Below are 14,177 nucleotides of genomic sequence, written 5' to 3'. Positions count from 1 at the left end.
GAACTGGAATGACTTTCTAGAATGTGTTAGGCTAACACTGGTTTCTAGTTCCCACTTGCCACACACACTGAAGTTATCTGAGTTTTTGCTTCAAAGAAGGAAATACAAGATGATGTGTCACAAGCAAAATAAGGAACCCAACCATCTAATTCATTTCGTCAGTCATAATTAAAAAGCTTCATCACAGCTTCCAAAATACAGTGGTTTCCAGAAGCTAGATTCTTTGCCCCAACCCATTTCCTATATATATATATATTTATACTGTATATTTAAAAACATATTCTCTTCAAAACAAATGCATTAATTACAAGAAGCAACATTGTGGCTTTTCACTTTGCATAGGGCTTTATGATGGGTATTAAGTGCGACTTCAAGTACAAATTACATGGGCCTCTCCCATCCTCAATGAAAGCAAGTTCTATGGATGTGGAAAGGTGGGGAACAGTCATACGGCACACTGAGGTAATACAGAGTCTTTGTGCAGATAAATCCATTTTTAAAATGGCTTGTGTTTTACCATTTACTCATAAATGTGGCTAGAAAGCAGTTCTGCTGTAAAACCAAGACTTGTATCCCTTAGAAAACCACAATGAAGATAAGAAACTCGTCAGTGTTCTCTGCCACGTTGCACTCACAATCAAGCCTTCAAAATAGTAAAAAGCTATAACAGGTTCTAATAAGACATCCAGAGACTTATGAGATACTATGCTGTTTTTCCAACCAGTACATCAACAGCAAGTTTGACAAGTCGAACCAATCTCCTGCCTGCTGAAGAATCTCTCAGCTGCTGTAAGAATATTTCAGTCTGGCAGTAAGAAGCAGCCAGTCATGGCTGGGTAGCATAAGAAATGTCAGTTATTGCTCTCTCTGCAATTCAAAGTACTGGGTGTTTTTTGTTTTAAGCAGGTAAGTTCCTGACTCTTACCCTCTGCCTTCAAACTTTCAGCAACTGCCACTTCTGTATTGAATTCAAGTCCAAGTCTATCCAGACAACTGTAAAGCAAAACTGGCAAGGAACTAGAAGAGGTATTTCCGGCAAGACTCTGTGCCACATTTACACTCAATGCGCATCCGCTTCTTTGGAGAGCCAGCCAGGCCTCCAACTAGGCCAAAATTAGAGTCCATCCTTGTGCTTTCTGCATTTACTGGGTCCACTGTGGGAGAGATAGGGAAGGTGGGAAATCAGCACTGGAACCAGAATATCTTCCATCATAGCAGACCTGTCACTGAATTTTATCTAGCGAATGCACCCTATCCACAACAAGGCTACATACTGGCCAAAAGGCTAAACTCATAAAAGTTCCCTGTTCCTTTAAGCTCCTACCTATCACACAATTAAAAAGAAAAGATATCAGAATTATCTTAGAATACTGTTGCTATGCTTTATTTGAAATTCGAGGAAATCGAACCAGAATTTTTTAATGGTTCAAAACATGATCTTCATTCTTAATCCCTGCCTCCCAAAATGAACAGGTCTCAATGCCCACCTAAATTTCTCAAGCACTCCCCTTCTTACCTTGCATGTTGTAGTCAAAGGTGAGTTCCTCACCAACACGGATAGGTCGAGTAGCAAAGAAGGCAATGCGTGGCAGCCTCTCATCCAAATTTTCAATGAAGACATTGTAAACCTGTAGGTTAGGGTTACACTGGAAGCAGAAAACAGGAGTAAGAGGGAAGTAAGACAAGCTCTACATTAAAAGTTATGTTAAAGACATGGCTCCCTCCCCACTGTGATCTACCCCACTCACACTATGGTTGACAAAATGTGAAATGTTGCCATAGTATGCGGCATCCACTGTGTATACATCTTCTACGTAATCAAGGTCAAAGAGGTATGTGGCACCCTGTCGATCATAGATCTGACCCCGTCGTTCAGCCTCCTCTGATGTGATTATCTGGGAGAGATGCAAAAAACAGTAAGCACTGCAAAAATGGGGCTACTGCATCTTTCTTAGTAATCTATTGAAAATATTCATCCAGATCTCACTTGTTCCCTAATTTCTGCCATCTCTATGCTGGGTAACCTTCTACACATGCTTAGTCTCACTTTTGGTTATCAGTTTAAATCAAAGTTCTAAGTTCTCAAAGATATGATCATGGATAGAAAACCTTCTAAAGTCATTCCCATCATGGTACATTAATTTGCCAAAATGTTTTTCTTCCATGAATCTTTGATGTTCAAGATACTGAAAGTTGACTGCCTAATTATTTCAGTAAAGACTTAAAATCTTGACCATCCTTTATGGTATCTTCACCCATCTAAGCCTCTCTGTGACACAGGTATCCAGTAGGTGGCTCCAAAATGCCTCATTTTCTGCAGCAAAACTCATTCTACAGTTTCTACTACCCACGTGTTTAAGAGTATCAGGTAGGAATCATACAATTATGGCCTTCTTGCTAATCAGCTGCATTCAGTGCTGTTTGTGTGCAAGTAGAATAGACTTCCACTCATGCAACAAGGCTCCCACTGGCCTCACAGTCCTCAAAATCTGCTCCTGAGAGTTCCTCAGTCCTCTCGAGCATATTTGAGGGCACGCAGGGCAGAGAAGAGAAGACCATAGAAGTCTGGTCACCCAATATCAGAAATTTTATAAATAAACACTGGGCAGAATCTATTTCCCAGTTTGATCAAATAAACCTTGAGGGGACTTATATGTAATTGCAATGATATACACACATGCATATTCACAAACCCAATATAGCAACCCATAGTCCCCTGGTTGATGAATCACTAAATCTGTGGTGTCAATATGTCATAGGATGATTTACTGAGCAAAATCATCTGAAGTGTGCATGCACACGAAAGCTCATACCAAGAACTAACTTAGTTGGTCTTTAAGGTGCTACTGGAAGGATTTTTTTTTATTTTGAGCAAAATAATGTTGATGTTCTTAGCTTTTGGCACTATTCCCCAAAACTATTTAAATTGTATAAAAGATCTCTCACTTTAAAATGAGATACAGTGGTACCTCGGGTTAAGTACTTAATTTGTTCTGGAGGTCCGTTCTTAACCTGAAACTGTTCTTAACCTGAAGCACCACTTAAGCTAATGGGGCCTCCTGCTGCCGCTGTGCCGCCAGAGCACGATTTCTGTTCTCATCCTGAAGCAAAGTTCTTAACCCGAGGTACTATTTCTGAGTTAGCAGAGTCTGTAACCTGAAGTGTATGTAACCCGAGGTACCACTGTACAGTTTATGACAAGGGCAGGGCTGGCAGGGACACAACTAAGATTTTAAGAAAATTTACTGGTTACATCAGATGAATGTTCAAGTTTGAGTGTCAACCACAATATCTATACAGTAAATGTTCCTTTCTTCCTGAATTTGTCCATCTACTTGTCCCACTTGAATTAGCAAGACCTACAGAAACCACCCACAGCCTTCCAGAGGCCAGTAATGTAGAGATGGACATTGCACAACTTTCCCAGAGCCCAGTAAAATAGAGATCATACGTGGGAGGGGGGGTTATTCCAGGGATCTTCCTGATTTCATGCAATGTTGCCTTTTGTGAGCGGACCTCAGGAATGTAACTCCTGTGTAAGTTTTGGGCCTACTGCATTTAAACTCCACAACTTTCATGTTTGAGAACCCCTCAGAATTCAGGGGTCAGCAAACTTTTTCATCAGGGGGCTGGTCCACTGTCCCTCAGACCTTGTGGTGGGCCAGACTATATTTTGGGGGGAATGAACGAATTCCTATGCCCCACAAACAACCCAGAGATGCATTTTAAATAAAAGGACACATTCTACTCATGTAAAAACACACTGATTCCCAAACCGTCTGCAGGCCGGATTTAGAAGGCAATTGGGCCAGATCTGGCCCCCGGGCCTTAGTTTGCCTACCCATGCCTCAGATGGATCGGTCACAAAGAGCCTCACTATCCTTGTAATGTAACTGATATCCCCCTGTTCCCTGATCAAAGCAAATCTTGTCAACTGACCATATAATGATAAATTTTATCACTTTGGAAAGTAAGTGCAAATATAACCGCTCCATCTTAGACTGGAGCCCATGCAGTATAGCCGTCTATTTAATAATGCCCGGTTTGACTGGAATATTTCAAGTTCCTATCCTTGTCGTGTGTAAATATGCATAATACCTAGCCCTTTTAGAATTTTGGTGAAGAGTTGCTTCTGACTGACTGGAGCATTTCAGAAAATCAGAAAACATTACAGGCAGTTAAAATAAGTGATACCAGAGCAGAAAGAGGAAGAAAGAGAAAACATAAGAGATATTTCCATTCTTTATAGTTTCAGGAGTTTTTTGTTTGGTGTTAGCAACAAGTGATATGGATTATATTTTGATAAAATGAAATGTTTGTTGTTTATTCCCAATATACTGTTATGTTTTATGTGTATTGTTTTTAATGTATTAACTGAATTTTTTTATTATTATTATTATATTATTATTATTATTATTATTATTATTATTATTATTATTATTATTATCATCATCATCATCAGACACTAATAAATCTGACTAAGTTTAAAGGGGTTTACTCCTAGGTAAGTGGTTATGATTGAAACCTAAGTATCTCTGCCTCTTCGATGAGTCTGAAGTAAATATTTCTACCTGAAGCTCACTGCTGGAGCATGTCACGTACAAACATGGTGTTACTGCTTCACATCTTATAGAATGGAACAGGCCAACCCAGCTTCAATTTTTCTTTCCTCCTGTACCCTGGATCACAACTAAACTTCTGGTCCATGCCTGCTCATCCTACCTCTCCTACATACTCCATGACAAAGCTGTTCTTGCGGATCTTCTCCAGTGTGCGCACACCCCAGCCACGTCCATTATCTGTCCGGAAAATGCAAAGATCGTAACGAATGCCTTTCTGCACCACACGGTTAGAGCAGTCAATCCCACAGCTGCAGCGAGAATTGCACTCATAGATGGGCATACCAGCCTTGATCTTCACTTGGCCAAACTCATTATACGCAAATTTATGGTGTGAAGCACCAGGACAACAACCTCCTGCTGCTTCTGAAAAACAGTCCAAGCACTCGCAACCCACAGCCACCTGGTTGAGAGTGATGCCCTCCCCAACCTTGTACTCATTAATGTAGACAAAGTCCCGGGGAGGCCCTTCCAAGTCCACCTCATTCTCTACCACAATGCATCCCTTGTGGTTGCGCTTGGCATTGAGTTCATATTCCCAATGCTGCAAAGCCCGCCGCTGTTTGGCCTTCTGCACTAGGTAGTTGGAGATGCCTTGGTCAAGCAAGCGTGTATTCTTTCTGAGCTTGCTTCCTCGTCGAATCAATGCCTGCTCTAGGTCCCGGTGGAACTGTTTGAGTATACTGATACAGCGCAGGTTCTTTCTGGGCTCCCAAGTGTTCTGTGACTCAGGGTAGCCCCGCCACTTCACCAGGTAGTATTCCTCATCCTGAGTAAAAGGTAACCATGCACAGTGTCAGCTTAAAACATGACAATTCTCTTCCCAGAACTGAAAACAAACCCCAGAAAATAAGCTCTCCCAATAACCCCTTCTCCTCTAACCTACTAAAACCCAGAGTAAAGGACAAAACCCAGGTATCTCATGCAAAATTAAGCAACTCTGCAACATTCTCTCTTAACAGCTTCAGTCCTGTAAACTATTGGCCACCAATCAAAGGAAAGGGAGATTATCTGGATCAGTAATGCCTGGCTAAAAGTATAAAGAGCAGAAAGAGGGGTGAAGGAGTGCCAACTAACACCAAATCTCAATGTACAAACACTTAACTGAGAGCTAGGGAAAACAGATGCAAGGTTGAATAAAAGGTGTTGCTAAAGTTGCAAGAGGGCCCAAGTAACTCACCCGAGCTTTCTTGTAGTCACAGAGATATTCTACTTCAAAATCACAGAGGTTTTTTCTGGTAATACCCAAACCAGAGCAGCAAACTTTCTGCAAACGGCAGAGATCCTGGAGGTGGGACCAGGTTGATTTGCAACAAACAGTGCAGGCTATGGGAGATAAGGCAGATATACATTAGAATAACTGTATATTTTCCTTTAACAAAAAGTAGTAATATACTTTTCTGGCTAGCTCTATCATTGTTTTTAGGATCATAAGGAAAAGGGAAATCTCAAAATGTTAAGTCTTACACACATTTCTGATGTTTGCTGCCGCAGAGGGCAAGAACTCTAAAATTTGTGCAATGCATCCTAGAAGGTACAGATTTAATTTCCTACCTCTGTTCCCATTCCAGTACTAAACATACCACATTCCTTGCCTGTGTTTCACTTTCACATCTGAGGTTTGCTTGTTCTTTTGCAAACCTATTTGCATATAGTGATGAATCTTAAAACAGGTCAAAGGTTATCACATCATGTGACTACTCAATGTATTTAATTCAACTAAATGCCCTGAATACCAACCCACAGCAAAACGTGGCAATGTAGCACAAGGCTTGTGCTGCAAGGCCTCATACATTTTTGTGATAGCTCTGTCATAATTCTTGCTCTCATCCCTATCTTCTAACAACCACCGAACAGACCTGTGTCCTAGTTGCTTATCCTTAGATAGCTAAGCAGCATACTTACATAAAACTATGTCAAATGTTATGTCCCAAGCAAAACATTTTCTGTTTGGCAGCATTTCTAACCAGTTCAGGTCCCAAAGAGTAGGATTACTTCCCCATTTTACACAGGGAACTAAACATACAGCTTTTCTAGGGAAATTACTAAAACACTTCACTGTTCTAAGAGTTAAAAACCTTCTTCTGGTCTCCAGCTTCTATTTGTTGATGGTCCATTTGCTGTCATTATTATTATAATTTATAAAGCATCAAAATTGCTAGGTGCTGTACAGAAATAACACAGCCCTCGCCTTCAGACTTACAATCTAAAAATAAACTTGACACACTGGGGGTGAGGGAATTATTTTTTTTTTTAATGAACAGTGGCATACCTGATTCTCCTCCACCTCCCCTACAACCCTGTGACATAGGTTAGGCTGACAGTGACTGGCCCAGGGTCACCCAGTGAACTTCAGGGCCAAGTGAGGATTCAAACCCTGGTCTCCCAGAGTCCTAGTCTGACACTTTAGCCATTACACCACACTGACTCTGCAAGGAGAATCAAGCCAAGGTGAATAGGTATTAAAACATGCAAATGAGAGTTTTCAACCCACTTTCCCATGCAGTGTCTAGCTGATGGAAGAGTTCAAGAAGGTAGTAAAGTCAGAGAACTTTTTCCATGCAAAACAGATGCTCTACCATTAAACTACAGCCCTTCCCTCAAGTCTTCATTGTTTCTTTCTTATTAGACCCAAGGTATCTTTAAATGGTGTTTCCGTGCGCTGCTCTGGTTTGCCAGAAGCGGCTTAGTCTGCTGGCCACATGACCCGGAAGCTGTACACCAGCTCCCTTGGCCAATAAAGGTAGATGAGCGCCGCAACCCCAGAGTCGGCCACGACTGGACATAATGGTCAGGGGTCCCTTTATATTTACTATCTTTAACATAAATAAGCAATTCTCCCTTCTGTTCAAAATATGTTAACTAACTCCTGGAAGGCACCATAGCTCAATGGCACAACACCAGCTTTAAAAGCAGAAGATTCCATATTCAGTCCTTGCCTGGCATTTCCAGGTACAGCTGAACAAGTTCTCTGTGTGAGACCCTGAAGAGCTACTGTCAATCTATATACAGATAACACTAAGTTAGGGTAACCAGTGGTTGAATTCATAAGGCATCTTTGTATGTTCACACAATCATTTCAGTGGATTTTCTTGGGGTATTGAGTATACAGTAAATTCCCCATTCTGGGGCTTTGATCAACAAAATCCTATGTGAACAGAAATTAAGATGCTTTGTAAAGTCTCTAGGAAACTAGTTTGTTCAAACACCTTGCCTTTCACCTGCAGGATCCTTGTTCTTTTCAAGCCTATAAAGCTGATAGAACTAGATGCAAGGTGAACACCAAATGGGTCAAAGATCCAGAGTTTTGTGATTAGCACACTGTCATCAGCCTTAAACCTTTGGCATCAGGCAGACTATAAAATATGATGCAACAAAAACAGATTGCAAGGACAATCACAGTTGCATTCTGAAGAATTAATTGGTAGGTGGAGGTTATCATAAACTTGCCATAAAATCCATTTATTTATTAGATTTATATACTGCCCATCATACGATCTTAGAGTGGTTCACAGGATAAAAACATGTAAATAGCTAAAACAAAACAGCAAAACAATTACCCCCACTTCCCTATTGTATTCTGAAGGCAAGATTAACATAAGCATACTGAAGTGGAAGCAACATGAAGATCATTTCTTTCAGTAATCTCTCATTATGATGAGAGATCCCCCACTCACTATTCTGAACAACTTTAAAAAAATGCAAGAGTGCACTGCACTAAGAACACATGTACAGTTTTACAGAAATAGATTACATGGATTGCCAAATCAGAATTGTACTGTCATCTTAAATTTATGAGGAAGACCTACTTAGGGAACTAAAGTTCTTGTGAGTGTTTTAAGCAAACTGGGTTTTTACTTTTCCACCAAAAAGTGGGAGTATATATATATACAATCATTGCTGCAATTATTAAGAAAACCAGAGTAACCAATGGCTTTTCTCTGGCATCTGGCCCATGTAAGTTTCTCCGCCAGGTATCAAGCTCACTGCCTCCTCCTGCTCCATGACAGGAAGGTATCGGGATTTGAAGGTGGGGGGGCTTCAAAACTGCACGCCCAGGGTAATGACCCCCCGAAACAGGGCCGGTCACTCTTAGCCCAGGGGTTTCACAGCTGCTTCCCCGTCTCCACCAGCTGCCAATCTCTTCCGCACACAAAGTTCGCCTAAGTGGCTGAGCTGGCTGTCTCTCTCTCTCAGGAGTCTGACAGGCCAAGGGTCCGAAAGCAAGGCAGCCTTTTGTCAGGAGCCCAACCTTGTGCCATTTCCTACCCCCCCCCCCCAAAAAAAAAAACCGAGAGGCCTAAAGGAAACCTAAGCCTAAATGTTTAAAGGCGTTCAAAGGCGGCAAGAGTTTTCCAGGGGCGGCAGAAGGAAAGGAAGCACATGGCGAAAACACAAGGCGGGGAGCGGGACACCCACACCCGACACCCACATATAGGGGGAGGACGGTTGGCAGAAACAAATGACGGGGGGGGGGACCGCAACGGGGTCAAAGCTCCTTTGCCCACGAAAGAGGAATAGGAGGGGCAGGCCGGCGTTTTGGTCCTGGGGGGCGGGGAGAGGGGCGCTTCTGCCTCTCAGCAAGCGAGACCCCCCACATTCCCCTCACGGCTCCCGTTCTTCCTCTCCCCACGCGCGCCGCCTCCGCCTCCTTCCTCCTCCTTTCCCGCCCTCAGCGCGAGGCGGCCGCCCTACGGCCCCCGAGCCGCTTACGCCGCCTCTCGCGCGCTCCCCCCGCCCCCGTAACGGTCGCCCGCGGCCGCCTCAGAAGGCTGCGGGGGGTGGGGGGTGTGCCGGGGGGGTCCCGTCCTCGCGCCGCCCCCTCGCCCCCCACCTCCGCGCCCGAACGCCCGGCTGCCGAGCGCCGCTTCTGCCCGCGCGGTTCTCTCCATCGCCGCCGGCGCCGCCTCACGCGCCCAGCCCGAAGCTGCGCCGCCTCCTATCTCGCTCGCTCGCTCTCGCCCGTTTTCCCTCTCACCTTTTAAATTTTCCGCCATCTTGCGCTTCTTTCTTTTTTTTCCCCCCTTCCAACTCCGCTCCAGCCACTGAGGCCGCCGGAAACTTTTTTCGTCTCTCGCGGGGAGCGCGAGAGGGTCGGAGCGGCGGAGGCGGCGCCAGAGAGTCGCAGGCGGATCCTCGGAGCCATCCGCGCGCGGCCCAATGGCGAGCCCCGCTCAGCTCTGCGGGTCCCGCCCAGCGCCGCCCGCGACCAATGGCCGCTCGCCTCCCCGGCTGCCTCAGTCGGCCTCGGAGTTAGTGGCCGCCTTGAGCCCCGTCAGGGAAAAGGCGGCGCGTCAGTAGGGACCGTCACTTGGGAAGACAGGCGGACTGATGCCCGTGTAAGCAAAGGTCACCAGTGTCGAAGCAATGATTCTTCAACATTAATTTCGTTGGACTGGTCATGTTGTTCGGGTGCCTGATGATCGTCTTCCAAAGCAACTCCTCTATTCCGAACTTAAAAATGGAAAGTGTAATGCTGGTGGTCAACAAAAGTAGCTTAAAGACTGTCTCAAGCATAGCTGTCAACTTTCAGATTTGAAAATAAGGGATCAGCAACCTCACCTGTCCCTGAGACAGTCTACGGGATATCTAACAATCCAGGATAGCAGCGGGAAACGGCGCTGAAATAAGGGAATTTCCCGCAAAAAAAGGGAAGGTTGACAGCTATGGTCTCAAGGCAAATGTTAAGAAATGTAGTGTAAACACCAACAATTCGGAAACACTGTGAGCGCTCCAATTGGAGAACAGTCTTTACCAAAGGTGTCATGGGCTTTGAAGACACTGGAACTCAGGACGCAAGGGAGAAACATGCTAAGCGGAAGGCACGCTTAGCAAATCCACACCGTGATCAACTCCCACCTGGAAACCTATGTCCCCACTGTGGAAGGACGTGTGGGTCCAGAATTGGCCTCCACAGTCACTTACGGACTCATTGTTAAAACCGTGTTTATGGAAGACAATCTTACTCGGCTACGAGGGATCGCCAAAGAAGAAGACGACAGAATGACCACTTAGGAATTAGTACCATGTTCTTCCTCCTCACCTCCCTGAACAGAGCACAGCAACACACACCACACACACATGCTCATGTAACTAAGGTCTTATTTTATGTAAACATTAAAAAAATGTTTCTGCAACTTCCCAATAGAACTGACTTCTATGGAATTCCTTCATCTTCTCCACCATAGGTAAAATACAGAGGGTAAACTGTACCTCATTTCTGCCCCTGTCCATCAGCCAGACACAAGGTTTTCTCTGGCTGGAGCAGAGAAAGTGGGAAAGGGTAGCATTATTTATTTCTCAGCAGCTAGCAACTTGCACATTTTAATCCACACTCCCAATACGTATATTTTTTATATACAGTAGTGCCTCGCAAGACGAAATTAATTCGTTCCGCAAGTTTTTTTGTCTAGCGAATTTTTCGTCTTGCGAAGCACGGTGTCGGAAAAGTTTTGGAAAAGCTTCAAAAATCACCAAAAACCTCAAAAAAGGCTACCACACCATGTTCTATGAGTTGCTCCTCGAAGTCAAGTCGCAACTTATTAACGGTGTTAAGAAAAAGGAAACAAACTTGCAAGACGTTTTCATCTTGCGAAGCAAGCCCATAGGGAAATTCGTCTTGCGAAGCAGCTCAACCGCAAAACCCTTTCGTCTAGCGAGTTTTTCGTCTTGCGAGGCATTTGTCTTGCGGGGCACCACTATATAAATAAATCTGGGTCATATGGTGCCGAGTCCAGGCAATGGCCATGCTCCTAGGTAATACGGCAATGTTCCTATTTACTTTTTGTTGGAATACTACTGCCTCTTCACAAACGAAAGATGAAGCCGTTTCCTATAGAGAACACTATTCTACCTAAAAAGAGGATTTATAGAAACCATGGTTATTGATCCCTTCGGCAGCTTTAGGTCAGGAGATGTTGGCAGGATCTCGTAGGTACATCACACCAGTCCTTGGCCATTTGGGGTGTGGGAAGAAGCCACAGTTGCTCAACTATCTGTAATGCAATCCCACACAGGTTTCCTCACATCTAAGTGCCACTGTGTTCAGTGAGTGTTTATGCCTAGTATCGCAACCACAACAGGCTTGCGAAACATTGCAGTTTGATTTCCCAATTCTTTCCCATCTCTTCGGGCATTTCTAAAAATCTGACTTCTCCCATCTTGGTCTCATGATTGCCCAGGGCCTGTATATAAATGCCTGGCAGTGAACCACCCTGCCATTAAACATTTTGCTCTTGAAGTGCTGTCAGTACTCAGCAGGACCATACTGTCCTCTTTGCCCTAATTTCACAGTGCCTACCTTTATCTGCTCTCTGTTCTGCCCCTACTGGTTGCTATCTGCAATATTGTGTGGCTATCTTTAGTATTTAGTCTGAGAGCTGCACATTCTCCTATCCTGAACTGCATGAGTGTGTTACTTAATGCTCACCAGGGTTTATCTAGATCAAGGGTGGCCAACTCCCAACAGACTGCGATCTACTCACAAAGTTAAAAACTGGCAGTGATCTACCCCCTTTTAGCGAGGGGGAAAGCCACGTTTTTGGGGGGTGCAAGGCAAAGATGTTGAGCTTTTTTTAGGGGAGCCGAACTTGTTGAGCTTCTTTGGTGGGAGCCAGTGATCTACCAGTGATCTACCGCAGATGTCCAGTGATCTACCGGTAACTCACGATACACCTGTTGGACGTGCCTGATCTAGATTCTAGAATGGGTACACCATACCTGCCACCAGATAGACCAAAATGGAAGTCTTGTAGTAAATTCGTCTTCTATAAGATTGAGGCAAGTATCTTCAAAAGATTCTGATATAACGACCTTAAAAGATAATCATGCTTTACAATCTGAAATGCACAACCTATGTCTTCAAAAATAGTGCAAAGGAAAAACCAGCGATGGTGAAAACAAGGGCTACCTTCTGTACATTTGTCACAATATAGTAATATCTTTTGAATGCATTATAAACGTGCAACACCAGATGGCACCAGAGAGCAAAAATGAATTTTTATGGAATTTTACATAGGCTTCTTGTTGTTGTTATGATTTAATTCCTGACTTATTTATAGCGTTTTTAACCTGTGTCTAGATCCATCCCAGCTCAGAGTTAGGCAACCATTTGGCTTCTTTAACAGGCTTGTTGCTGCAGAAGATACAGTTACGTCTTCTGCAAAAGATCTGCTTTTCCCTGCTGTGGTATAACTAGGGTATGTTTTTTTAGCCGGAACTCAGTTCCAGTATCTCTCAGGTGGGTGCCATTGCCATTATAAGAGAACAAGAGAGGTGTTCGTGGTGAGTTCTAGCACCTATATTTCTAGAAAAATAGCACTGGGAATAATAATAATAATAATAATAATAATAATAATAATAATAATAATAATAATAATGGTGTCCTGCTTGCATCCAGGAAGGTGCTGCTGTTGCACCCTCAGTAATGTAGTAAGATTCAGGATGTCAAGATTCTTGGCCACATGGTGTTCAACAATTATCCCCTCTCCCTGTGCAAATAGGGTTGTGGATTCTACATAGTTGGGGAATATCCTGGGTTGTATCCAGTAATCCACAAACAGAACTCCACTTGCACAGCAGGGCTTTCTCTTCCTTCCCTCCGTGTGCCCCCAAAATCTGTTCCAGACGGCTCTCCAAGTCTCTGGAGCTGATTTTGTGAATGCACAGGAGGCTGCAGGGGAGAAGAAGAGAAAGTCTAGTGGAAAATGAACAGTAGTTACTACCCCAGGGTATACAGAAGTAACTAAGTTTCTGAAATGAAATAAAATTACATTTAAAAAACTTTAATGGAAACCTTTGACTTTACTTAGTTACTCTGTTCATAGCTGTTGAGCCTGTAGAAAAAAAAAGGATCTAAAGAAACAAGAAAGACAGTGGGCCAAACTGGACATAACACAATGTGCCACTTTAAAATATGTTACAGTTTTTAAATATATATATATATTATAGGCACATAGGTGGGTGTCAGTTTTAATAGGAACTGCAGCACGGGGAGTAAGGAGATTTAACCCTTCTTTCCCTAGTTACAATCCTGACCAAATTTCCTCTTCATGATGCTATTAGCCCTAAAAGAATAAAGCTCATGTTGGCACCAAATTTATAATGTTCATATACTACCAGACAGCATTTTCCCACCCTGTTGCCACCACAGCACAATGTACTACTTTTATGTTTCACTAGCAACCCTCTAAATATGAGAATAATGAATCAGGAATAGAAAAAAAGTGTGTTTGACCTCAGAAGGTGAAAAGTACAGGAGGCTGAGGCTCAGTGCCCCTTCAGACAACCTGTTTATTGAACATTTATCTGTATTTACTTGCATAAAGCTTGATTATATCCTATCATTATTGAGCATTGGATTCATTTACAGAAAGTTTATACATCTGCCCATTAGTCATACGTTCATCCCACATGTTTCTATGCATTTCACTATCGCTTTCTGAACCACAAAAAGACTGATTCCCCCCCCCCCCCCGTGGATTTGTTGGACTATGGTGACAGAGCTGTTTAATCCACTTTAATTATGCAAACTCAAAGTTCTGGTATGTACTTGAATCC

At 43.4% G+C, this 14,177-nt stretch overlaps 1 protein-coding gene across 3 annotated transcripts; it reads right to left on the bottom strand.

Annotated features, from left to right (window-relative positions):
• Window positions 1–326: 326 nt before the first annotated feature.
• SUV39H1 (SUV39H1 histone lysine methyltransferase) lies at window positions 327–9,747 on the bottom strand. Of its 3 annotated transcripts, XM_081175772.1 has the most exons (7): window positions 9,598–9,704; window positions 6,892–7,048; window positions 5,800–5,945; window positions 4,723–5,388; window positions 1,749–1,895; window positions 1,517–1,646; window positions 327–1,154 (listed from the first exon to the last, which is right to left on the bottom strand). In XM_081175772.1, the coding sequence occupies exons 2-7, from the start codon at window positions 6,926–6,928 to the stop codon at window positions 1,018–1,020; spliced, it is 1,263 nt and encodes a 420-aa protein (XP_081031898.1). In that variant the 5' UTR covers window positions 6,929–7,048; window positions 9,598–9,704; the 3' UTR covers window positions 327–1,017. The 3 variants fall into 3 exon arrangements, with proteins under 3 accessions (XP_081031898.1, XP_081031899.1, XP_081031897.1); XM_081175773.1 differs by lacking the exon at window positions 6,892–7,048 and having other exon boundaries at window positions 9,598–9,747; XM_081175771.1 differs by lacking the exon at window positions 9,598–9,704 and having other exon boundaries at window positions 6,892–7,304.
• Window positions 9,748–14,177: the final 4,430 nt, after the last annotated feature.

This window comes from Podarcis bocagei (assembly GCF_964188305.1).
Source record: "Podarcis bocagei genome assembly, chromosome: 17".
Classification (NCBI taxonomy): Eukaryota; Metazoa; Chordata; class Lepidosauria; order Squamata; family Lacertidae; genus Podarcis; species Podarcis bocagei.
This window is presented reverse-complemented; position numbering and strand designations above follow the sequence as displayed.